Source organism: Hyperolius riggenbachi, chromosome 11, assembly GCF_040937935.1.
Source record: "Hyperolius riggenbachi isolate aHypRig1 chromosome 11, aHypRig1.pri, whole genome shotgun sequence".
Classification (NCBI taxonomy): Eukaryota; Metazoa; Chordata; class Amphibia; order Anura; family Hyperoliidae; genus Hyperolius; species Hyperolius riggenbachi.
In genome coordinates, this window is record NC_090656.1 from 96,474,644 (window position 1) to 96,500,497 (window position 25,854).

At 42.7% G+C, this 25,854-nt stretch overlaps 1 protein-coding gene and 1 long non-coding RNA gene across 3 annotated transcripts in view; one reads left to right on the forward strand and one right to left on the reverse strand.

Annotated features, from left to right (window-relative positions):
* The window catches only part of LOC137538000 (uncharacterized), a 55,733-nt gene extending 33,387 nt beyond the window's left edge, over window positions 1–22,346 (forward strand). Inside the window, exon 3 of the long non-coding RNA XR_011024671.1 lies at window positions 21,167–22,346. This is a non-coding gene — a long non-coding RNA (uncharacterized lncRNA). The remainder of the gene's footprint in view (window positions 1–21,166) is intronic.
* The window catches only part of METTL15 (methyltransferase 15, mitochondrial 12S rRNA N4-cytidine), a 392,224-nt gene that overhangs the window by 74,231 nt on the left and 292,139 nt on the right, over window positions 1–25,854 (reverse strand). For both annotated transcript variants that reach the window (XM_068259918.1, XM_068259919.1), the window contains one exon: window positions 21,193–21,371. In XM_068259918.1, the coding sequence (XP_068116019.1) occupies window positions 21,193–21,371 (179 nt within the window). The remainder of the gene's footprint in view (window positions 1–21,192; window positions 21,372–25,854) is intronic.

The following is a 25,854-nucleotide window of genomic DNA, read 5'->3' on the forward strand; positions in this document are numbered from 1 at the left end:
CTGTATGGTAATTTGCATAAATTTGACATTGTGCCCTACAACCATAATTATTAAAATTCTTACAATAAAAAGCATACCATTCTATTCCTTATGTTCTTCTGTGCCCCTCTGTGCTGTTTCTGCCACTCACCTCTGTACATATTTACAAATTAAGATATCCACCCATGGTGGAAGGGTGGTACACCCTCTTTTCTTCTTCTATCCACAGAGAGCGACATCTTAGTCCTGAGTGGGGACAGTCCTAAACTCCCCACCTGCCTCTACAGTGGTTGTCTTAGCGGTAACCCCGGTTTGTAGTATAATACTTACGATTCACTATTTCGCCTCTATTCCAATACTTACTGCACTATATTGGGCTCTCGGTTTTCTGCTTTATAAGGGTTAACCCTTGTTTACTAAAGGGAAAGGGTCTTATCTATTTGTCATAAATGCCTCAACACTTGAGGGATTCACAAACATTCTTGTAAGAACCCTTTTGATATCCTGTTATAATTACTGCATCTTAGTGTCAGTTATTGATGTTTGCCCAAAAATGCATGTACCTTCTTCTGGTGTTGAAACATAAATAAGATGTGTGCTTCAACACCTTTCCAGACTGCAGAAATAGTCTGAAGAAGGCTTATTAGCTTAATCTTTTTACTTAAGGAGACCCTGTAACAAATTTTTCAGCCTTATTTCTTCTATCCTATAAGTTCCCATACCTGTTCTAATGTGCTCTGGATTACTGCAGCCTTTTCTAGTTGCACTGTCTCTGTTATATATCTTATCTTCTTTTCTTTGTCAAGCTTTGTCAACCCAGAGAGGAATGCACTGCCTCTGCTGTGATAGGGAGAAGTTATGCACACCCCCTCCAGGCTCTGTGTGTGCGCTTTATTTATTAGTCACAGACAGGTCTCTGCTCTCAATTTCAGTTTGTCTGAAGGGGAAGGGAGCTGCCCATGCTGAAAAACTGTGAGAATGCCTAACTGGAGTGCAGATAATTCACTATGTAATAAAAACTTGTAGTATACTGTAACATGATATATATATACAAATATCACTTCCTGGTTAGCAGCAATGTTTTTTGTTTGTAAACCCTGCCTAAACCTGGCGATTAAAAGCCAGGATCGCTTTGGGGAGTGGCGGTAATGGCAAAGAGGTATCCAGGAGATCACAGTGACTCGATTGGTATGTTTTTTATTGTACAAATCGGACAGTACAGATTCTCTTTAAAGTGAACCTCCGGACTAAAAATCGACTCAGCAGCACTGAAAAGGCCTGGTGTTTCTTTAACAGTTTCACAGCATCAGAACTTTGTTTCTCTCATCCAAGCCTCATTTTTAGCTGCACAGAAGAAAACTGCCCAGGCTTTTTTCCCCTGATGCTGTGCAAAGCATGATGGGATTTCTGATGTTGTTGCTCTCGTTCTGCTGTTTTGGTGCAAATTTTTTTTTTTTTTTTACATTTTGAATTTGACATTTGAAGCCTTGCGTGTGCAGCTGGGAGGGGACACAGGACAGTTGGAACTGTGTTTCCTGCTCCTTGTCACCTCCTTTCAACCAAAAAGATGGCTGCCCCCATGACAAAGATGGCAGCCCTCATGAATCACAAACATTTGCCTGTTCTTTTAAAACAGGGTGGGTAAAACATTATATTACCTATCTATTCTAATTAACATAACGAATGTAACTTAATGACAGTATGTTTGTTTAGGCTGAAGTTCCCCTTTAAGTTGTCCAATAAAAAAAGTATCATCCTGATAGCTAGCATGGTACAACACTCTGCTGAAACTAAATTCACCTAAAAGAGAAAGTAATAAACCTAATTTGCAGAGTCTGCTAATAACTGATACAGCAGATAATAGAGAGGAAATTAAAGCCAAGTCTACAACGTCACAACTGTTGAGTAATCGAGAATTATGCCAGCTGAGGTACACAGAGGCTCCTATAGTTGTTAAAGGAAATAGGCATAGTACCACTGTAATTTTGTTTAAAATGCGAATGCTATCAAATTAAAAATGTAGCTGCACACAGGTACAAAAATGAGAAAACAGTACAGCTGCATTAGGACAGCCTTACATAGGACCCCCTGAGTCACTGTAAAGGGAGTAGGTGATTAGAATAAGCATCACGGCTGCTCCCAGAAATGCTTTAAATGAGCTGAGTCACTATGATGATGTCATGGTCCCTTTTAGCACCCAATGCGCCCCAACCAAAGCATAGGTAAGGAAGTGGGGATTTAAAGGATGATGTGGGACAGGCTTTAAAGAGACTCTGTAACAAATTTTTCAGCCTTAGTTCTTCTATCCTATAAGTTCCTATGCCTGTTCTAATGTGCTCTGGCTTACTGCAGCCTTTCCTAATTCCACAGTCTCTGTAATAAATCTTATTTCCTTTCCTCTGTCGTGTCTGTCGGGCTAAGGCTTGAATGTGTGGAATGTGCAGGGCTGCTTGTGATTGGATAGAAGCGATACACACCCTCTGCAGGCCCCCTGCACACTCTGTATGACCCACACACTCTGCTTATGTGAGCCTATTACAAGCTGGTTGGTTTGTTTGTAAACACTGCCTAAAACTGTTAATTACAAGCCAGGATTGCAGCAGAGAGTGGCAGAAACAGCACCGAGGGGCACAGGAGAAAATAAGGAATAGAATGGTATGATTTTTAGTGTAAGAATATTAGAGTACAGATTCTCTTTAAACCCTGACACAGACTAGAAACTATATTTTTAAGTTTTTGATACATCAAGGAAGGTTAATTTACTCTGCCAGGGTCTACATAAGATTGTATTCTCTTTCATTTGCTTTCAGGGTGTCATTATCCCAAATGTGAAAAGATGAAGCGTGCAGTTCAGCATCCCATGTGAAAGAGGCCTCAGTGTTTTGAATGGAAAGGTTTCACACCGATTCTGAACCTCGCATAGGAGTCATAAAAGACAAGAGTGGAGAGATTCTAACCATTCACCATTCTAAAAAAAATAAAAAGTTTCAAGTGGAGTTGGGCTTCCAACATCAAAAACTAGGATACCTACGGTGGGTTAAAAAGAGGAGTTTGACTTACCTGGGGCTTCTTCTAGCCACTTGTAATCATAGATCCCTCAGCATCCTCTGGATCCCCCCTGTTGTGCTGCTGGCCTCCTTGGAAAGATGGCTAACTATTCTAATCGCAGGCTACTGAGTATAAGCTGTCCCATCCACACATCAACTGCACTCATCTTGCGCTCTGTTCTGCCAGGTGCAGTTACTGAAGACAAAATACTGTGCATGCACAGAATGCTCCTAGCAACGGAAGCAGGATCGAGGAGGCGCGCCACGCAGGACCATGCGTGCACAGTAGCCAACAAGATGGTGATCTTTCCAAGGGGCACGCCGGCACAGCAGAGGGACCCGGACACCAAGGGATCTGAAAAGTAAACTTTTAAACTCCGCCTCAGTTTACCTTTAAAGACAGTGGGGCTAATGCTGCTGAGTTCACGCATGCACCTTCTAGTGTCAATCCATGGGAAGCTCTGATGTGGGAGAAGAATCGTGGTCAGAGCTTCAAAGCAACAGACAGACATTGGAGAAGTGAGAAGGCTGCATACCCACTGCATTATGGAAAACGGGAGATGTGGCCGTTAAAGTATGCAGGGCGATGCTCATCTCATCAGCAATACTCCCGCTGTCTAAATTTAGTCTTAAGTTGGAGTTCTTAAAGTTTTTTGTGGTCCTAATAAGTATTTTTAGGTAACAATTTCAGTACTATATCCAGCTTTGCTTGGCACAGATCAGCACACTCCACAATCTACCATAGCGAGTCAGTGGTCAGGTGTAGAGCACAGCTTTGATTGGCTATAAAGACAAGACACAGAACATTTATATTGCGCTTTTCTCCTGGCACACTCAAAGCGCCCGAGCTGCAGCCACTAGGGTGTGCTCTATAGGCAGTAGCAGTGTTAGGGAGCCTTGCCAACTGAATAAGTGATGCAACATACTGATTGCTTTGCTTTGTGGCGCTGCGATTCCCCTTTTGTCATTATCCAACCTCTGACTAATCTGATGAAGCATACTGTGTTTTTTTTGTAAATGTATCTGCTTGGGCATTGCTATCCGAGTCTGCTCAGTTATCCTTTAACCCATTCTCAGCTGAACCATCAGCCAAATCGAGGCTTACAACACAAATGTGATTATCTGCATGGTTTACTTGTTCGATAATTAGTGTCTTTCCCCGCCGTCCTCACAGCCGTGATCTTTGTGATACAGCTTGAACCAGTTTTCAAATTAGTGTAATGGGAAAACAATTTGCAACGTCAAAGTTGATCAGTTTGAAAAAGTACTAATTAATTGCACTGTGGTCACCAATGTCTCAGCCATCATTGATTAATAAGAAAAGGAATCAATTCCCATCTCATTAGTGTTTGGTAAATGGGCTGTTGATGAGCACTACTCATTTCTAAGAGGGGTACTCTACAGTCATCACGATAGGACAAAAGGTAGGCGTTCTAGTATTAAAAAGGTGTGCTGTTAATTAGAATCTACTTGAAAATATGATACATAATGTTTAACCCTTTCTGATGTTATGTCGGCACTATTTTTCGACATTGGCATTTTCTTCAACTGCTCCAATATTGGACATAGCCCAACATAGTAAAGCTGGTTACCACCAGGTGCTGCTGTTGCCAAATAAACTCTGACACAGCATAAACTTCTCCAGATCAAAGTGTCAGACAGAGCCAGACACTTTGATCGCCACCAGCCCCATCCCTCACCACTTAATGTAAATATTACATGGGCACATTTGGGCATGTTGTAGGGGTGCCACTGCCATATCTGGTCCAGCATGGTGTCACGCTATGTGGATCAAAGTGTCTGACATTTGTCTGCCACTTTCATCTTCTTCAGCCCCACGCTGCGCAGCACAATAACAATATTACAAAGGTGTACATGAAAGGGGAGGACGGAGCTACAGTACACAAGTTGTTTTGGCCCCTCCCCCTCTGTCGCCTCCTCACTTTACAGCGAGGAAGTAGAGACCCTTCAGATGCCAGCAGCATTTTCAAGATCGCCCTTGCCCCTCCTCCCTGCACACTGTAAAAAAGTACTGCGGGGAAAGTGTGTGGTCACGAAAATGGATTGGAAAGGGTTAAACCAAACCAGAACTCGGTGTGCATAATGTCTTGCAGCCATAATTGGATCAAAGTGAAATGGGGTCCTAGGCTAGCAGGGGGAGTCAACTCTACTACTTTGCTTAGGGTCCCATTTGAACTTGGTCTTCTCGGTAAGTTGAGGTGGAGAGTAAGTTGAGGTGTAAAGTGACTTAGAGGAGGTAGCAGCCAGACCTCTGGACAGCCATCATTCATGATGAAATGGCAGCCAGAAGCTATTCATGACTGCACCTGCAGCACCCTCTAGTGGACAACAAGGCCATTTAGGGGGAAGTATGTGACTCACAGTTGCAGGAAGTGGCCCCACCCACCACACAGGGACTCACAAAAAGGAGAGGCATGCTAGAAAGAGCCAGGAGAAGTGAGAAAGGAGCTGCCCTCTGCTGCACAATATGGCCACTGACTACTAGTAAATCACTGCTGATCCACCTTCTGCCACCAGGGGACATGTAAAAGCGTGTCTGTCATCCACTACTCATCACCCATTATTTGCCTATACTCACCAGCTACTTCCAGTCACTACTTGTCACCACTATCTGCCATCATCCGTCATCCACTGTCCATACTTGTCACCCACTATTTGTCACTACTTGTCACATACTACTGGTTATTAATGATCATCCACATTTTGCCACTATTTCTCACCCATCACTACTATCACTACTTGTCATCCACCTGCCTGTTGCTACTAGCCACCCACTATCTTCCACTACTCATCATTCGTGAGCCACTAGCTGCTACCACTTGTCGCTATATGCTACTAATTATGTTTCACTGTCTGTTACTACTTGTCACTGAGCCCTGTCTGTGAGTACTTCTTGCTAACTTCTGTCAATCCTCGTCACCTACTGCTTGCTGCTATTCGCCACCTACTGGCTGGCTTGTTCCAGATCCTGGTGACATCTCTGGTTTAAAGAGACTCTGAAGCGAAAAAAAAAATATGATATAATGATTTCTATGTGTAGTACAGCTAAGAATTAAAAAATTAGGAGCAGAGACATAAGTCTAATATTGTTTCCATTGCAGGAAGAGTTAAGGAACTCTAGTTGTTATCTATGCAAAAAAGCCATTGAGCTCCACGACTTTTAAAGTTGCAGAGAGCTCTGTCTTCTGAAGCTTGTTATCTAAACTTTCTGGCTCTGTATTTTCTTTTTCTCTCCAGAGGACAGGTCAATAGTTCACAAGACTGCTCTGTAAAAACATTTAGAATGCTGAGTAGTGTGTAAACTGCAAATATTAGAGAATGATGCAATGTTATAAAAAACACTATATAACTGAAAATTAAAATATGAGAATATTTTCTTGGCTACTAATCTTCTAGTAATTATCCATACTACACAACCAATTTATTATATCATATTTTTTTTTCGCTTCAGTTTCTCTTTAAAGACAGCTGAAAAAGCCAGATACAACCTGCATTCAGCAAGGCTTTAGACACTGAAGACGTCTCTGAGCTCAGCGATTTCAGGCATAAAATATGTGTGGGCTCTAGCTTGCATCTGACTAGCCACAGCATCTTTCAAACATTATCACCTTTAACAGGTACACTTAAAGGTGACACTTTTTAACTTTTTTTTCCCTGTGGTTATGCCTGTAAAGCTCCTCTTAAATTCAGGTCATGGTACTTCTAAAGAAAAAATGAGGACGTTTCATCTAGACACCTTTCTGTGTTGTACAAGTAATTTCATCAATAGTACAAGCATCCTCTTCAGTTCAAATGAGGTGAAGTTATTACCCAGATAGTTATATGTACAGATTGTTCACTTACTCAAATCTTCTTGTATCTTCTTTCAACTAAAAGGCTGATGTTTGCTACAGTCTGTAACAAAGGCTATTAATAGCAAAATATTTAAAAGTCTTCTTAAAGTGAGATATAACCCTGCATTTCATCTTTGCTCTAAAACATTATTTACAGCATATTATATGTAGAGATGGCCCGAACGGTCCGCCGGTGAACGGTTCCAGGCGAACTTTCGGTGGTTCGCGTTCACCAGCGAAGGCGAACTTTTGCGGATGTACGGTTCGCCCCCTAGAGTGCCATTAGGGTCAACTTTGACCCTCTACATCACAGTCAGCAGGCACATTGTAGCCAATTAGGCTACACTCTCTCCTGGAGCCACTCCCCCCTTATAAAAGGCAGGCAGCGCTGGCTATTACACTCACTCGTGTACCTGCAGTAATTAGTGAAGGGACAGCTGCTGGCAGACTCTCATAGGGAAAGATTAGTTAGGCTCTTGTATGATTGTTAGCTTGCTCCTGGCTGATTGTTATTGCTAAAATAGCACCCCACAACAGCTCTTTTGAGATCTAATGTTCTCCTGATGTTTTTTTTTTTGTGTTGCCCACTGACACTGCATCATACAGCCCTATCTGTTGCAGCTGGACCTTGGTAATTGCTATTACTGTGCCAGCCAGGCCCTGCCTAACTATCTATACTGGGACACCTACCTATGCCTACCTAACTACTGGGGCACCTACTTACCTATATGAGGACACCTACCTATGCCTGCCTACCTACCTATACTAGGGCACCTACCTATGCCTACCTACCTATACTGGGACTACTACCTATGCCTAGCTAACTACTGGGACACCTACCTATGCCTACCTACCTATACTGGGACACCTACCTATGCCTACCTACAATATACTGGGCCTCCTACCTATGCCTAGCTAAGTACTGGGGCACCTACCTATGGCTATCTACCTATATTGGGACACCTACCTATGCCTACCTACCTATACTGGGACTCCTACCTATGCCTACCTACCTATACTGGGACAACTACCTATGCCTAGCTAACTACTGGGGCACCTACCTATGCCTATCTACCTATACTGGGGCACCTACCTATGCCTACCTACATACAAGATGATAATAAGGTCGTTGCTTCATTGTGGACAGACCAAATTTGATCAGCTGAACAGTCACTGTTGTTCTATCATTGAGCTACCACAGCCCGGCGACCATATGGGCTTGAACACCGCCACGGCCTGCACTCTCGCCACGGTACGCACCAGTCCAGCACGGCCGTCACTACGCAAACAGCTGTTTACGGTGCGTTACACAGTGAGTTTGGTGTGTCAGTGTGAAGCAGAACTCTAATTACACTCCCTGATTGATGTACACACATGCAAGATGTTTGAAAGCACTTTAGGCCTGCAATTTAGCATTCAATGCGATTTCTGCCCTTAAAACGCTGCGTTGCGTCAAATCCAGATTTTTCCCCGGGACTTTTGGCGTGTATCCCACTCATCCATGCCCCCTCCAGGTGTTAGACCCCTTGAAACATATTTTCCATCACTTTTGTGGCCAGCATAAATGTTTCTAGTTTTCAAAGTTCCCATCCCCATTGAAGTCTACTGCGGTTCGCGAAAGTTCGCACGGGACCTTTTGCGGAAGTTCGCAAACCGAAAATTGGAGATTCGGGCCATCTCTAATTATATGCAACCAGCATTTATTTTTTTACTAGACCAGCATTGGAAGGGTTACACACAGAACTTGAAAGTTCAGTGCAGTGAAATGCAGACGCATCCGAACTGTACATAATGTTATCTTGTGTTTACTTAAATGTATCGAGTGAGGAATGTGACACATTCTCTGACTGCGGAGAAGCTGCTAGAGACAGAGAGACACTGAAAGCATGTCTGCCTGCAAAACAGCAATGAATAAAACCAGTTATTAATAAAATGCAAAGTCCGCTCACAAAGCAAAAAACTGTACTTTTGGAAACCTATAACTTATAAATGAATAATAATACTTATGCACAAATGCAAATATGATAACCGTATGGCATATAAAAAGTAGGTAAACATGTTTTTATTGAATATTTTGTCAGGGTTTTAAACCGCTTTAAAAAGCACCTAGATCAAACCTAGCCCAGAGAATACTATGTGTATATGGCAGCAATTTTAAAAACAAGCCATTACGTACTGGTAGTGGAAAACCTGTAGAAGCGTTTGTAGTCATGCATGTGTGTATAAATACTGCTCAAAAAAATAAAGGGAACACATAAACAACACAATGTAACTCAAAGTCAGTCACACTTCTGTGAAATCAAACTGTCTACTTAGGTAGCAACAATGATTGCCACTCAATCTCACGTGCTGTTGTGCCATGGAACAGACAACAGGTGGAAATTATAGGCAATTACCAAGACATCCCCAATAAAGGAGTGTATCTGCAGTTGTTGACCAAAGACCACTTCTCAGTTCCTATGCTTTTTGGCTGATGTTTTGGTCACTTTTGAATGCTGGTGGAGCTTTCACTCTAGTGGTAGCATGAGACAGATTCTACAACCCTCTTTTAGCCATTTATTTAGGAAAGGGTTCTTTACAGTAAGAGTGATTAAGATGTGGAATGCATTGCCACAGGAAGTCGTTATGGCAAACTCTATACCTGCATTTAAAGGGGGCTTAGATGCTTTCCTTGCGTTGAAAGACATCCATGGCTACAATTACTAGGTTATGCCTAATGATGTTGATCCAGGGATTTTATCTGATTGCCATCTGGAGTCAGGAAGGAATTTTTCCCTTTTGGGGCTAATTGGACCATGCCTTGTGGGGTTTTTTTCGCCTTCCTCTGGATCAACAGGGGTATGTGGGGGACGGGCTGGAGTTGTACTTTGTACTGGTTGAACTCGATGGACGTATGTCTTTTTTCAACCAAAATAACTATGTAACTATGTAACCCATACAAGTGGCTCAGGTAGTGCAGCTCTGCCACGATAGCACATCAATGTGAGCTGTGGCAAGAAGGTTATCTGTATCTTTCAGTGTAGTGTCCAGAGCATGAAGGCGCCACCAGGAGACAGGCCAGTACATCAGGAGACGTGGAGGAGGCCACAGGAGGGCAACAACCCAGCTGCAGGACCACTACCTCTGCCTTTGAGGAACAGGAGGAGCACTGCCACAGCCCTGCAAAATGACCTCCAGCAGGCCACAAATGTGCATGTGTCTGCTCAAAGGGTCAGAAACAGAGTCCAAGAGGGTGGTATGAGGGTCCGATGTCCACAGGTGGGGGTTTTGCTTACAGCCCAACAGTAGGATGGTTGGCATTTACTAGAGAACGCCAAGATTGGGAAATTTGCCACTGGCAACATGTTGCTATTCACAGATGAAGCAGGTTCACTCTGAGCACATGTAACGTGACAGAGTCTGGAGCGGCATTTATTGGGGGGACAGCACAAGTGCTCGCCAGAGGTAGCCTGACTGCCATTAGGTACCGGGATGAGAACCCAAGACCTCTTGTGAGACCATATGCTGGTGAGGTTGGCCCTTAGTTCCTCCATGTGGCTGGAGTGTGTCAGCAGTTCCTGCAAGACGAAGGCATTGAAGCTATGGACTGGCTCACCCATTTCCCAGACATTAATCCATTTGAGCACATCTGGGACATCATGTCTTGCTCCATCCACCAATGCCACGTTTCACCACAGACTGTCCAGGAGTTTGTGGATGCTTTAGTCCAGGTCTAGGAGGAGATCCCTCAGCAGACCATCCACAACCTCATTACGAGCATGCCGAGGTATTGTAGACGAACAGGCACATTGTCATTGTAGACGAAAAGGCCACACCCTCTACTGAGCCTTATTTTGCATCAAAGTTGGAGCAGCCTGTAGTGTTTTTTTCCACTTAAATTTTTAATGGGACTCCAAATCCAGACCTCCATGGGTTGATAAATTTGATTTCCATTAATAATTTCTGTGTGATTTTCTTGTCAGCACATTCAACTATGTAAAGAATTAAGTATTTAACCCCCTTGGCGGTACAATAAATCCGCCAGGGGGCAGCGCAGCACTTTTTTAAATTTTTTTTTTTTAAAGCATGTAGCTAGCCTAGCGCTAGCTACATGCTTCCCCCCTCCCTCCGCTATCCCTCCCACCCCTCCGATCGCCGCCGGTGCCTTTACCCTGCAGGGAATCCCGTTCTGAACGGGATTCCTTGTATGGGCTTCCCCGTCGCCAAGGCGACGATCGCGATGATGTCACCGACGTCATGACGTCAGCGGGCATTCCGATCCACCCCTCGGCGCTGCCTGGCACTAATTGGCCAGGCAGCGAAAGTGGTCTGGGGGGGGGGGGGGGGGGCGGCGCGGATAGCGGCGAATCGGCGGCGATCGTCATGCACACGCAGCTAGCAAAGTGCTAGCTGCGTGTAGCAAAAAAAATATTATGTAAATCGGCCCAGCAGGGCCTGAGCGGCACCCTCCGGCGGCTTACCCCGTGTCTAGCACGGGGTTACCGCTAAGGAGGTTAATAAAAGTATTTCATTCATTCAGATCTAGGACGTCTTGTTCCCTTTATTTTTTTGAACAGTATAGTATATACACTGTAAAAAGTATAATATATATATATATATATATATATATATATATATATATATATATATATATATATATACAGCCGTTGGGACAGGAGGACGGGGCTAGGGAGCCGGGCATGCAAATGCGCACTGACCGGAGGCGGCAGTGTGAAAAGACCTAGATCCCGTTTTTAAACGGGCTTAGGTCAACTAGTATATATATAATACACACACACCACACACATGCATTATCTCACAGAAGTAAAGTAAAGAAACTGATGGTGTGATGCTTTGATGCAATGTAAAGTAGTCAGTGTACAGCTTGTATAACAGTGTAAATTTAGTTGTGCCATCAAAATAACTCAACACTGCCACACAGCCATTGATATCTAAAAAAATGGCAACTAAAGTTAGTACAACCCAATGAGAAAAATGTCACAATTGTGCCCTAAGTGCCAATACTTTGTGTGCCCACCATTATTTTCCAGCACTGCCTTAACTCTCTTGGGCATGGAATTCACTAGAGCTTCACAAGTTGCTACTGGAATTCTCTTCCATTCCTCCATGACAAAGCTGGTAGATTTTAGAGACCTTGTGCACCTCCGCCTTCTGTTTGAGGATGCCCCACAGATTCTCAATAGGGTTTAGGTCTAGAGGCATCCTTGGTCAGGTATCTTTACCCTTCTTTAGCAAGGCAGTGGTCATCTTGGAGATGTGTTTGGGGTCATTATCACATTGGAATACTGACCTGCAGATCAGTTTCCAAAGGTAGGGGATAATGCTCTGCTTCAATATGCTACAGTACATATTGGCATTCCTGATTCCCTCAATGAACTGTAGCTCCCCAGCACCAGCAGCACTCATGCAGCCTGAAATTCTAATACTCCCACTACCATGTTTGATGGTAGGCAAGACAGACTTGTCTTTGTACTCCTCACCTGGTTGTGACCTCATATGCTTGATACCACCTGATCCAAATAGGTATATCTTGGTATCATCAGACCACAGGACATGGTTCAAGGTATCCGTGCCCTTAGCCTGCTTGTTTTTAGCAAACTGTGGGCTTTCTTGTGCGTCATCTTTAAAAGAGGCTTCCTTCTGGGATGAAAGCCATACAGATCAATTTAATGCAGAGAGCAGCTTATGGTCTGAGCACTGACAGGCTGAACCCCCACCCCTTTAACCTCTGCAGCTATGCTGCCAACACTCATTAATGTATTTGCAAAGGACAGCCTCTGAATATGAAGCTGAGCACCTGCACTAAACTTTGATCAACCATAGTGAGGCCTGTTCTAAGTGGAACCTGCTCCATAGAACCGCAGTATGGTCTTGGCCACCGTGCTACAGCCTAGTTTCAGGGTGTTGGCAATCTTCTTATTGTCCAGGCTATCTTTATGTAGAATAATAATTAATTTTTAAGGTCCTAAGAGAATTCTCTGCCATGAGGTGCCATGTGGAACTTCCAGCATCCAGTATGAGAGTGATAACTTCACATTTAACATACCTGCTACCTAATAACACCTAAGACCTTGTAACACAAACTAGTAGCATGACCGCAGGGAGAGAAAGGCCCATATGCAATTCAGTTTTTTCCTAGGTGATCATTTTAAACTTTTCAATAAAATGCCTTTTAAGCCACCAAACAACAAGAACATGTCAGCCTATCTGGCCGAGTAAGTTAGTCCAGATAGGCTCTGCTGCTGTGCGGAACACGTGATCGGGCACGCTCCCGACACTTGCCGCTAGCCCCCCCCCCCCCCCAACGGTGAATGGGAATTTAAACGGTGTAATAACCAGGACAAGTGGGCAAATAAAATACATGAGTTTTAATTACGGTAGCGTATATTAATTTCAAACTATAATGGCCAAACACTGAGAAACTTTCTTAATCTTCCCATTAAAATGGATTTAGAAAATAATAATTCTTAGCAAAATGTACCACCCAAAGAAAGCCTAATTGGTCGCAGAAAAAACGAGATATAGATCAATTCATTGTGATAAGTAGTGATAAAGTTATTGGCGAATGAATGAGAGGTGAACGTTGCTCGGATGCATGAGGTTTTCGACATTGTGGGGCTGAACCAGTTAAACTTCAACGGCTGTGTGCTGAGTTATTTATGGGAAAGCAAATTTATACTGTTATACAAGCCGTACACTGACTACTTTACATTTTATCAAAGTGTCATATCTTCGGTGTTGTCCCATGAAAATATATAATAACATTTACAAAAATGTGAGAGATGTGGCAAGTTTTGTGAGATATATATATTCCTGGCATATCTAAGCCCCTAAAGGTTCTGTATTGGTGCTGCTACGCCGTGTGTGTGTGATCCCTGCCTAAAATCCTTGTGGTACTCTTATGTCTGACATAATTAAAGTAAAAGTGGCTTGCATTGAAAAAAAAGTTTTAAAGGGACTCCGAGCAGTGCAAAAACTATGGAAAGTTGCATATCATTTTAAAGCTCTCTTTCTCCTCTTTCCAATGATATATAAATCACCACCATATGCCTTTTAGTTTTCGCTATTTTCACGATTGAAATTGCCGCGGCCGCGATTTCGATCGCGAATATAGAGAAAACTAAAAGGCGTAGGGCGACGATTTAGGGGTCGTCAGAAAGAGGAGAAAGAGAGCTTTCAAATGATATCCATCTTTCCATAATTATATTGTATTACACAGGACGACTTTTTCCTAAAGTCAGCAGCCCCATTCTGCTGAATGGAGCTGCTGACACTTGGAAAAGTGTCGTCCTGTGTAATACAATATAATTATGGAAAGATGGATATCATTTGAAAGCTCTCTTTCTCCTCTTTCTGACGACCCCTAAATCGTCGCCCTACGCCTTTTAGTTTTCTATATATTTGCGATCGAAATCGCGGCCGCGGCAATTTCAATCGCGAAAATAGCGAAAACTAAAAGGCGTAGGGCGGCAATTTATATATCATTGGAAAGAGGAGAAAGAGAGCTTTAAAATGATATGCATCTTTCCATAGTTTTTGCACTGCTCGGAGTCCCTTTAACTAAGGCCTTAGCTACTTTTATGCAAATTCACTTTTACCGATCTTGCCCACATATATGTGCCATAGCATACACTTTGTAGAGTTATCTCCCGAGTGGAAATATCGATCATGTAGATCAAATATTAATGTAAGCACAAAATAATTGGAAGTTTGAAAAATAAGTTAATTTTAGCATATAAAAAGCCTACAAGTTATTGCACAGAAAGATCTGTGGTGGAAGTGGTGCCCTGGCCACCACAGTGCATGCCGGGAGATGTAGTACATTAATGTGACTATATTTCCGGGACATGGTAACAAACTACATATCCCAGTGTGCATTGCGGCACCAGGGCAACACTTTCAAAAGATGCAGCTGCACAACTATTGGGGACGAGGCATGCATGGGTTAAATAAATTATGCTGGGGAGGGTGAGCCTGGCAAATGAAAAATGTATAAAGTACCTGAGAAACTTGTGTAGGCGGTATAGTGTTGCAGCTCTGTCCTGAGGCTCTGTGGGGGTGCGGACCGCACCATGTGTCACTAGCAGAGCGGTGGACACTTAGTGCCTGATCTAACTTGTACTCCTGTAACGTACTGTACAGCTCTGTGGAAAGCAGAGGAGGAAATTCCTTTCATCCCTCTCCATATATTTTATCATGCTCATGCCACTTTAATTGTGCTCTGCAAATCCTAAAGCAGTAGGAAACAGGGATATGGGTGCTCTGATCTGCTATTTGTTGTTTGAGCAGGATTGCTACTTCTCTGTTTTATTAATTTAGATAAAAGTGAAAAAAAAATCTCTGAAGGTTTTTTTTTCCTTTACAGCCTTCCAATGAGATTCCCATTATGTATTTTAGAAGTAAACAGAACAAAGGAACAAGACCATTTTAACCACCCTGGCGTTCTATTAAGATCGCCAGGGCGGCTGCGGGAGGGTTTTTTTTAAATAAAAAAAAAACTATTTCATGCAGCCAACTGAAAGTTGGCTGCATGAAAGCCCACTGGATGGCGCTCCGGAGGCGTTCTTCTGATCGCCTCCGGCGGCCAAAAGTAACACGGAAGGCCGCAATAAGCTGCCTTCCGTGTTTGGCTTCTCCTGTCGCCATGGCGACGAGCGGAGTGACGTCATTTGTTCCGGCTGCGCAGGGCTCAGGCGGCTGGGGGGACCCTCTTTCGCCGCTGCTCGCGGCGGATCGCCGCAGAGCGGCGGCGATCGGGCAGCACACGCGGCTGCCAAAGTGCCGGCTGCGTGTGCTGCTTTTTATTTGAACAAAATCGGCCCAGCAGGGCCTGAGCGGCAGCCTCCGGCGGTGATGGACGAGCTGAGCTCGTCCATACCGCTAAGATGGTTAACTACCCCCCTGTCCCTCCAATAAAAAGTTGGTAGTAATAGTAAAAGCAGTAAAGTGTTGTACCGTGTTAGCCATGAGTAAAAGCAAGAAGTTTTGAATCAGGATGATACCATTTATTGGCTAACTTAGAGATGGATAAACAGTGAGCTTTCGACTTATAAAAAGCCTTCGTCGGACTGATTCCTGACCAGAACTGAAAAACACAGCTTATATACACTGACATACAGAGGAGAAAACTTGTAGTAATAGTAAGGAATGGTTCACATGGATGTCTGTCAGCGGCTTCCGGCGTCTTGTTCGGGGGCTTTCTGTGGCAATTGCTGGCTTCCCGTCGCGATCGTCGGTTTTTTGTCCCCGCGAGGGAACATGAAGCCGCAGCGGCTAGGCAACCCTGGACGTTGCATGCAGCTTCTAGGTCCGGCTGAAACAACGCGTTAAATCGGGATCGGAATGCCACGTTTGCACAACTGATGGTAATCGCAGATAACCGCGCAATGCTAAATGCTCCCATTCACTTGAATGGGAGCATTTAGTCAACGAGTCCCGATAAACGCCGCCAAGCGCCTGTGTAAACCAGCCCTAAAGTGGAGAGACTTATGGTGGAATCTGGAAGCCCCATTGATTGGCAGAATTTGCCTCATCCCAGAGTAAAGAGTACAGGGATACCCCTTACCCATTCTTAAAAAAATAAATAAAGAACATAAAAAAAACACACCAACATCTAAAAATATTTAATAAAATAGAAACGCATTCTTACCTTCCATTGATATAAATTTTATTAATTTCACCAGAAGTAAATTCAGCAATAATGACGTTGTCCAGAGATGTATCCATCAATTAAGTTATCCAGTGATACAAATCCAAAATCATTCACAAGTACTTGGCTGATCTCTACACCAGGGACGGATCTAGGGGGGGGGGGGGGGTTCAAGCGGGTATCTTGCCCCAGGCGTAGTTTGTTGAATTCTTAAAAAGGCGGCAAAATGAATGGCAGTTTAGGCGCCAAAACCTCACCTTTAGGCGCCAAAACCTGACCTTGCCCAAGGCGCAACTTGGTCTTGGTCCATCCCTGCTCTACACCATGGCTTCTAATGTGAAATTACACATTGCACTACAGATAACGAATGTGGCAGTGGCTGGTAACAAAAATGCCTTGAAAAGAACTGTGGATAAGGCTAAAATTCTTGGATGGTTGTAGTGCCAGAGAAGTAAGTGTGAGAATATAAAAAAAATTTAAAATGGCAAGGGGGCAACTGGGATATTGTTCCCCTGTCTACAATTCTTGGTGACTAGAACTTGGATTTCAATTTAGCTAATTGGGAAATGGGTGAATTGTTAAAAATAAAAATAAAGGATGAGGGTCCTCAGCATGCTGGACCATTAAATTTTGTTTTACTTTCCTCATTCATTGCAAAGCCACTGATTGTCCAGGACATCCTGTCCAATCTGTGACTTTTCTAGCAAGTGAAGAGGCCATTCAGACCTTCTTTTCTTTTCTTCTGAAGGCCCACCTCTAGGGGTAGCTATAGAAAGTGCTAAAAGTGTTGTTATAGCTGCCACCAAAATGTCAGCTAAACAACGGATACTATTGCATTTTTTGTCATCCCCACAGATGCTTCCCATATAGTCCCATCAAGTGTGCCCTATTTGAGAGGTCAGGCTTTGGGGATACTTACACTTTTCCCCAAATTACAATATCAACACTAGTAGGAACAAGGTGGTGGGAAGTTAATAGACTTCAAAAGGAGGGAGGTGTAAAGGCAGTCAGAGTGAGTGCAGAGAATTAGATACATTGTGGCAGTCCATTGTGGTGACACCTAATGGAACTGCAGTAAGTAAATGGTTTGACAACACATGAGAAGGGCTTTTCATGGAGAGGCAGCAGCAGTGGTTCAATCAAAAGTTCACAGAATAGAGAGAGGCCTGTATACAGAATTTCTGGAAATAGAGGTAACTTTTTTATGCTTTCCTCCTGCCAAACTCCGGCATAACTCAAATGTTGATACTTAGCTTGACATTTCCCTCAAGATCTTCACTGGATCTGCACTGGATGATACTACATTAGTCTCTGCTGGGCATTTGATCATAGGAGGTGTGCATGGCAACAACAGTTTTTCATTTGTCACTTATTTCTAAATACATTTAAATAGCAACTACTGCTCTGCACAAAACCTTCTCTGGCCTGGTGCACACCGATCAGTTTTAGAAGCGCTCCGCAAACCGCTTCCGCCTGTGAAAATGCTTGGCTAATGTATTTCAATGGACTGGTGCACACCAGCGGTTTGAGGTTTAGTAAACCGCAAACGTGGGTCTTGCAGCACTTTTGTGGTTTGCAGATGCGTTTCTGCCTCCATGTAAAGTATAGGAAAAGCTCAAACTGCTCTGAAAAACGCTAGATCAGAGCAGTTATCCAGGCGTTTTTGTCAGGGCTGTGGAGTCGGTACAAAAATCCACCAGCTCAGACTCCTCAGTTTAGGATTCCACTGACTCCGACTCCTCGACTCCGACTCCTCCAATTTGCATATTACAATCTTGTTGATTGAAAGTATGTAACATAAAATGCATCTCTTAACTGCCAACGCTTAGGAATTTTAAGACAACTGAAGTGAGAAGGATATGTAGACTGCCATATTTATTCCCTTTAGTCATAGACTAAAACTAGTCCTTGGTAAGAGTACTTGTAAAAGGTACAGACCGGAGCAAAGAACATCTATCAGGCCCTAGGCAATGTAACTGTGGGTACATGTAAGAGTGATGTGCAGGTACTCTGCAGGGTAATAAGGAGATTCTTCCTCTATTACACATTCTTCATGCACAATCTGAAGCAGGTTTATGGGGGATAGACAACACCTCTGTGTTCAATGTGCACAACATTCTCAGTGGATTCCCTGCAGCTCTGTGGGAAGTGCATATGTAGTGGATAGTACTACTGTGTAACAAAGTAAACCTGAGACAGATGAAATTAAAGTTTTAAACATACCTGGGGCTTCCTCCAGCCCCCTTCAGGCTAATCAGGCCCTCGCTGTCCTCCACCGCCACCTGGATCTTATGCTATGAGTCCAGGTACTTAAGCCAGTCTGGCGTAGTGCGCATGCACACACACTCCGCCGCGAGCGTACTACACCTGCGCAGCACTATTGCTCAGGTGCAGAATGTTCCTGGCTGTGGGAGCGGCACACGGCCGGACTGCGCTGACTGGCTGAATTACTGGGACTCATAGCAGAAGATCCATGTGGTGAAGGACAGCGAGGGACTAATTGGCCTGAAGGGGGCTGGAGGAAACCCCAGGTATGTATAAAACTTTTCTTTTCATCCGTCTCAGATACCCTTTAATTCGTACTCACCAAACCAAATTTTAACAACATATCAAATTATTTGATTTTGTGATCAAAGGGAGTGCATACATTTGCATAAATCAGCAACAACGCAGAATGATTTCCATCTCATTGACCATCTCTATTAGTGACACGGCTACACATCAGGCTTTATTTTTACAGCATAGATGTTATTTAGTATATATAAGAGATTCCTGTGTACACATCCTATATACTGTACAGTCACAATCAGATATGTATATCTGACTTTAAAAATAAGGGGGACTGCTTTATTGAAGCAGCACAAGTAACTAATTTTGATTGGTTTATTTCATTTTTGTGGACTAAGCACAGCTATTACTGTATATATAAATTATTTATGATGACTATTATCTGAGAAATAGAACATTTTATCATATTTTCTATTTTAATTACAGTTTAAATTCATTAGGATTCAGTGCATTTTTTCCCGACTCTGACTCTGACTCCAGGCACCCAAATTTGCTGCGACTCGAACTCCACGACTCCGACTCCACAGTCCTGGTTTTTGTTAGATTAGCTGTCCAGTAACAGCTTCACTGTAACAATATTTGCAATCTTCTACACAAAAATGCTCCAAAAAACGCTAGGCATGTTTAGAAAACCTCTCTAAACATGCCTAGAATCGCTCTTAAAATCTGCTTCAAAAACTTCTAGCGTTTTGCAGATCTGCTAGCGGTTTTGGTGTGCACTGGGCCTCTAAGTCTCTATGTAAAAGAATAACCTCCTCATGTTTGCATATTTAAGACTTCTCAGGAGCTTATCCTCTCCTATGGAATTCCCTTCCACAATACATCATCACTCTCAAACCCTTGAATACTTTATGTACGTGCTTGAAACTCACCTCATCAGGCAAACATACAATCTATCCTAGAGAAGGTCATTCCTTTCAACCTTTGACCAAGACAGGATTCCTGCAGAATCTAATACAGAAACTCACAGCAACCTGAAATACAGTACACTTCTTGTCTTACTAATTGTTAGATAGTGGTAAGCGTTTAAGGGCAGGGCTTTTTCCCCTGCTGTTTGTTATCACTGTCATAGTTTGCTAGATATCTGTCAGTATTAGTTATGATGGCAGTAATGTGGTTTATTGCCTTCGTATTATGCAGTCACTATCTTACCATCCCCATAAGGCAAACAGGCAGACACACAGAGATAAGAAATAGAGAGATAGCTTTTGAATTATACACTGTAAAGCTCTACCTAGTACTTCTTAGCTTCTACAAACTGCTAAGAGTGGACTCCATACACCGAACAGATAACAGGTCGGGCTTTTTCTCCTATTGTTCATTGTGACTGCTACATGGCTTGCTAGATATCTGTCTGTGTTAGCTGTAGTGACAGCCATAGTTTATCACCTCTGTTTTATGCAGTCATACTTTTTTCTTATTTTGTACAGCATCATTGATTATTATGGTGTTCTATAATTTATTAATACACAGTAGATAGATAGATAGATAGATAGATAGATAGATAAGTATCTGATCATTTTACTTCATTTCTGCCCACTGTTACATAAATACATTACGATATGGGAATCCCACCCACGACTGAGTCACGTTTGGACCCCGCAACAACTGGATATAACAGTCATGTTTCACCCGGGGGGCCAAGGCTTGTCCTTTTCCTTGAACGATAAATCACGAATCACATGAAAAAAAAAATACAATGACAAGGCTGAGCCGCCAGCAAAGATCTTACTTCTAAGCAGCCATAACGATCAAGATTTCCCATCTGTTCCTGCGACTGCCTACACTGTCTCGGTGTGCATCTACGTCAAATCATTTCACCAGCAATCAATAATTAAACTAATCAGTAAAATATGATGCCACAAAAGCAAAATGAAAAAAAGCAAAAAGAAAAGATAAATAAATATGGACAACCCCCCAAAATAAATAGATAAATAAAATTAAATAAAAAATTAACAAAGCATGACATCAAAGAGGAATAGACTGGCTTAAATCCTGAATGATTTCCAGGACAAACAGATCCCTCTGGGACCTTGGGGATTAATATATTTTTTTTCTTTCTTTTTCAGACATGGCGCGGAATTAATGAGGATACCTGCAACAATGCTGGCGAGCTGCTGGGTTCTGGTGATGGGGTATATGCTACGTGCTCGTACGATGGCTGAGGCGATTTTCTTGGCGCGTTTCTCCTCCCCGTATGTTTTCAGGATAGACGCAAGTGCCTGTTGATCTAAAGCATTCACAACATCAGCAGCGGTGGCCATGTCAGGATACCTACGCACAAGGAGAGCCAATTAGTTCCCTGACGTCGGTTTTCATTGACAAGAGGTGAAGCTGCATAGCGTAGACACAAGGAACAGGAAAAACACATACACACAAATACACGCTCCACATAGGCGCACCTCTGAGATTTTAAAATAGCTCAAAACGGTCTTAGGAGTCCAGATATAGCTTCTGTCCTTTAGATCACTTCCGTAAGCTCTGTTGCTTTGGGGTTTTTGGCCAAAATTTTTTGCTTTCTGCAACACCACCAACATTAAAGAAGAACTCCACCAAATTTGGACACTTGGGATTTGGTAAGCTAAAACAAGCATATCTAAAAGATGATCAAAATATTTAAAGATTCCAACAATTTTCCACAATAAAGTTGTGGTAGGTGAAGGAGGATTATCTGTACCAAACTATGGCCAAGAGGATATCCCTCATGACATGTTATCCGTTTTCTTACTTACCATTATATAATTCCTTATCAGTACCAAGTTAGTGAAAAAGAAATATGACCAAAGATCGAGTGACTCAGCCAAAGAATGGCAACCTTCACCGCCAGTCTCTGCAAAATGGATGCAACAACCCAACAGGGTTTCTAAATTTTTACAAGACCTTAAAGCAGTTAGCCATCAAAATGATGTACCTTCATCTCCATATAAGCCCATTTCCCAAAGAACATCCTACATTCTTACTGGATCCCATTCATACCTCCAGCAATGTCACGCAGACACATCCTGCCAACTTCCAAAGGCTTTCTAGAGGGGGGGCTACTAAGTCATAAGAGGGCCGAATGCTCACACTATTTGTGTTCTCCCAACACTCACAAAGAGGGGATGACATGGTAGTTACAGCCACTCAGGGTTTTCTGGGAGAGGCTGGCCTATCATCTGCCCTCCCTCCTGTTGTTTCCTATGGGTGGAAAGCATTTCTGGAGAGCAGCATCCAGATAGTCAGAAGTTCTGGTGGATGCAAGGAGAGGAAATTTGGCCTATTTAGAATTAATGATTGTAGGAGGGTGGATTTTAGGGAGTGGGAGGGCCTTATTTGTATTTGGCCTTCCTACTGTCCCTTTACCATTATGGGTAGCTTCAACAGTGAATTTGAGCTGGCTTTATGCCCATTTCCGCTTAATTATCTCTCCTAATCTCTAGAACTACTGGAAATCTAGAAATGCAGTTTTCTTTGTAGGTAATCTCAGAAGCTGACATTTTCAACACATGATCAGTTAGGATCTACTTTGTGCTTACACTAAGAAGTCATAAACACAATGGTATCACCTCCATATGCATATAGCAAGATGTTGAACAGTGTCCCATTTTTATTCAGTTTGATTATATTCCTTGTGAGAAGGTGAGATGTCTACTCTTTAATTACTGTTTTTAGGACTTGAGAACTGTTGGAATTTGTGGACCTGGACCAGATTTCCCTTTTAATATTAGCTACAAACAAATTAAAGGCCTGGCTAATTAAAGTTGAACTCTTCTCAAGTGTTTAATGGAAACCTAAGTAATACAGCAAATTGGAGGTTGTCATATCTAATTCCTTTCAAGTAAAGCCAGTTGGCTGGTTATAATGTTCAACTTATGGCATCAGCATTAGCTAGATGCAACACACAAGCTACCAGGTTTCAGAGTGGAGCCCGGAGACCTTCCTACAACTCATCCAGGAAAGTAGCATTGAACAGAAACTGCAATGGCAACACGTATAATTCTCTTTAGTATTCTGTCTCTGGTTTGAAGAAACTGTATTTGTCTGCAAATGAAACACTGGTTTTAAATCTTTTGTGTGGATGCTCCTGGCTGCATTGGTAATAGGCAGTCAAACTACGTTGTTCAATATTACAACAGAAAGAAGTATGGCAAATTAGATTACAGTCTATGTAGGAATGATCAGTGATGTGGAATGCCAAGAGAGACCTGATGGGGCACGAGATACAAAAAAGGGGACAATGGCTTGCATTTGAGGAGAAAGAGAGACACGCAGACCCCTTCTAAGAAAGGATATGAAAACACTGTTCTACCTCTCGATGGATTGGGACCTTCTAATAGTATTGGTATTCAAATTAAGGTTATTGAAATTCGGAAACCAAATTCGCCAGTCACCACACTTTAGCACCCAAAATGTAGACAGGGTCAGTGGTAGTTCAGTTATTTGCACTTCTCGTTGTGCATCAGCTCGTCAGCAGCTCTATTCAGGCAATATTGGTGACGGGATTAGTGAGCACCGATCCAGAGACAGGTAACCAATGGGAACACATTAGTGAGGGAAGAAGGAGAGGCCAGAATTAATGACTCAGGGAGGAGTCTCACTCCATAACCAATTAGACAGAGGTTCACTTTAAAGAACCACTATAGGCAAAAGGATTATTTTCTCCTAGTTTTATAATCATTCATGTTAATAGCACAATAATATAATTTGCAAAATGCCTGGAATTAAAAAAAGGCTCAGAAATGAATTTCCCAAACAACATAGTTTGACAGCAGGACTGATCATGGGGACAGGGTTCTGTTCTAAACTTGGTTTCTTCCACCAGACAAAACTGACGATGTTTTTTTCTATATACACAGCTGTTCAGCTATCAGTGACTGCAGTGAAGTAAAGAATGCTAAAAATGATATCAGGTGGAGCATTTGGTGTTGAGAGTGGGAATCCTGTCTCATCAGCAGCTCTGCTCACAGATGACAAGACGGTCAGAAATTAAAGAATGGAATTTCTGAGCATAATTTGACACAAATCATACTATTTTATACTAATTTTATTTTGATGCTTTTAAATGAATGACCAAAGAGGTGGCAGAGCGTCAAAAATGTCACCATAGTGGTCCTTTAATTTGCAGACTCAAAGTATCATGACCAGACTATTAGAGATGGTCAGTGCGATGCAAATATGAAAAATGAACCAAATTCTGCTAAGGTAAAATTCGATTGGTCCATTTTCAAGCTGCATATATTTGCATAAAAAATTGACATAATCCTGCACCTACTTGGAATTATTTGCAGCTTATTGATCATCCCTACAAACTATGACATGGCAGGAGGGGAGGGCCCTGAACAACCAAGCTTTCAAAATAGTTTTGAGAGTGTCTGGATTGAAGCAGGTGAATTTAGCACATGGAAGCTGGGTGCCCTCATACCAGCAATGCTATGATGCACGCCCGCACAAGAATCATTTGGGGATTTGGTGATCGCCAGTTCACGAATTACACCTCCCTCCGAGTTGTAAGGGAAAAGTATTTAATGCCGCCAGGGAGTTTAGCGGCAGCAGGAAGAGCCGTCATTCAGCTCGCCCTGCGCCCAACTCACTGGCGGCTGTAACATACTGTACACACATGTCTGGATGAGCTAAGGGCCTGAACACACTGCACTTCACTCAGTAGTGCAGCTTACCATGTGTTATACATAAACACTTGGCAGCTGCAATGCTTGCCCATTCTACATTGTTAAGTAGGACTGCTCTGCGTTGCGCCCTTCAGACAGTGCTGTCTATAGGATCCAACTAGCTACAGGCAGTGTGCTCAGGCTTTCAAGGTAGGAACAAAACTAAAAAGATAAGGGAAGTGGCAGAGAGTGGGAGAAGCTCTAGAGAAGCACTGGAGCTTTAAATGCAAGTTCTGTCTGAGACTGTTACATCCGTCGTGGAAGTGACGTCAACAGGACCGGAATGGCATTTGTAATGATGCGCTGTTGGGGCGTCAGGCTTTCGTAAAGTGAGGATCGCCTGTATATTTCTTACTAGGAACTCACTTTTATTTACTTTTTTACGTCCTTTAGGTGATTCCAGCTACAATATTTGCATCTGTCTTCTGTGCAGCAAGCTTCTCCTGCACCACTCCATTCCCTCCTTCTATGACTGATTGCCAGTAAAAACTGAGGAGTAGAGCACAAAATTGAGAGATTCCCTTCATCAATAAAGAAGGCATCAATAAAAGGAGGATTACTGGAGGGATTTTCTGCTAAGTGTAAATGACTTGATCCATATTTTATAGTTACAGAATGGGGATTTGAAAAGTGCCTTTATATTTCTGCTTGCCTAACAGATTTCATCATCATTTTTAAGGCCTAAATAGATTATATGGTAAAACGTAATCTTTTTGCCTGGAGAATTCAGCTGAACAGTATCAAGGTATACTAAAAACAGTTATTACGGAAAGAACCTAGAAAGATTCTACCTTTACCCTCCTCCTCCTCCTTTCACAGCGTTATGCTTATTAACGAACAACAGGTGCACTTTAAAGGGTAAATGTAAATGACACATTCTTCCTGGCAATATCCGTTAATGATACTATGAGCAACAGCAATCCCAGGCTGCAGCTAAAAATCACAGATGTGATGTCAGAACCGATGATGGCGTACAGAGCCCCCAGAAGAATGGTTAAACGTATGTCTGTAATCTCATTATTAAATGCTAAGGGAAGTTAACTGATGTACTTACAGGAACAAAACTTGGTCCGTGGACTATTTTTGTTACGTTTGCAGCCTACACACTGGAG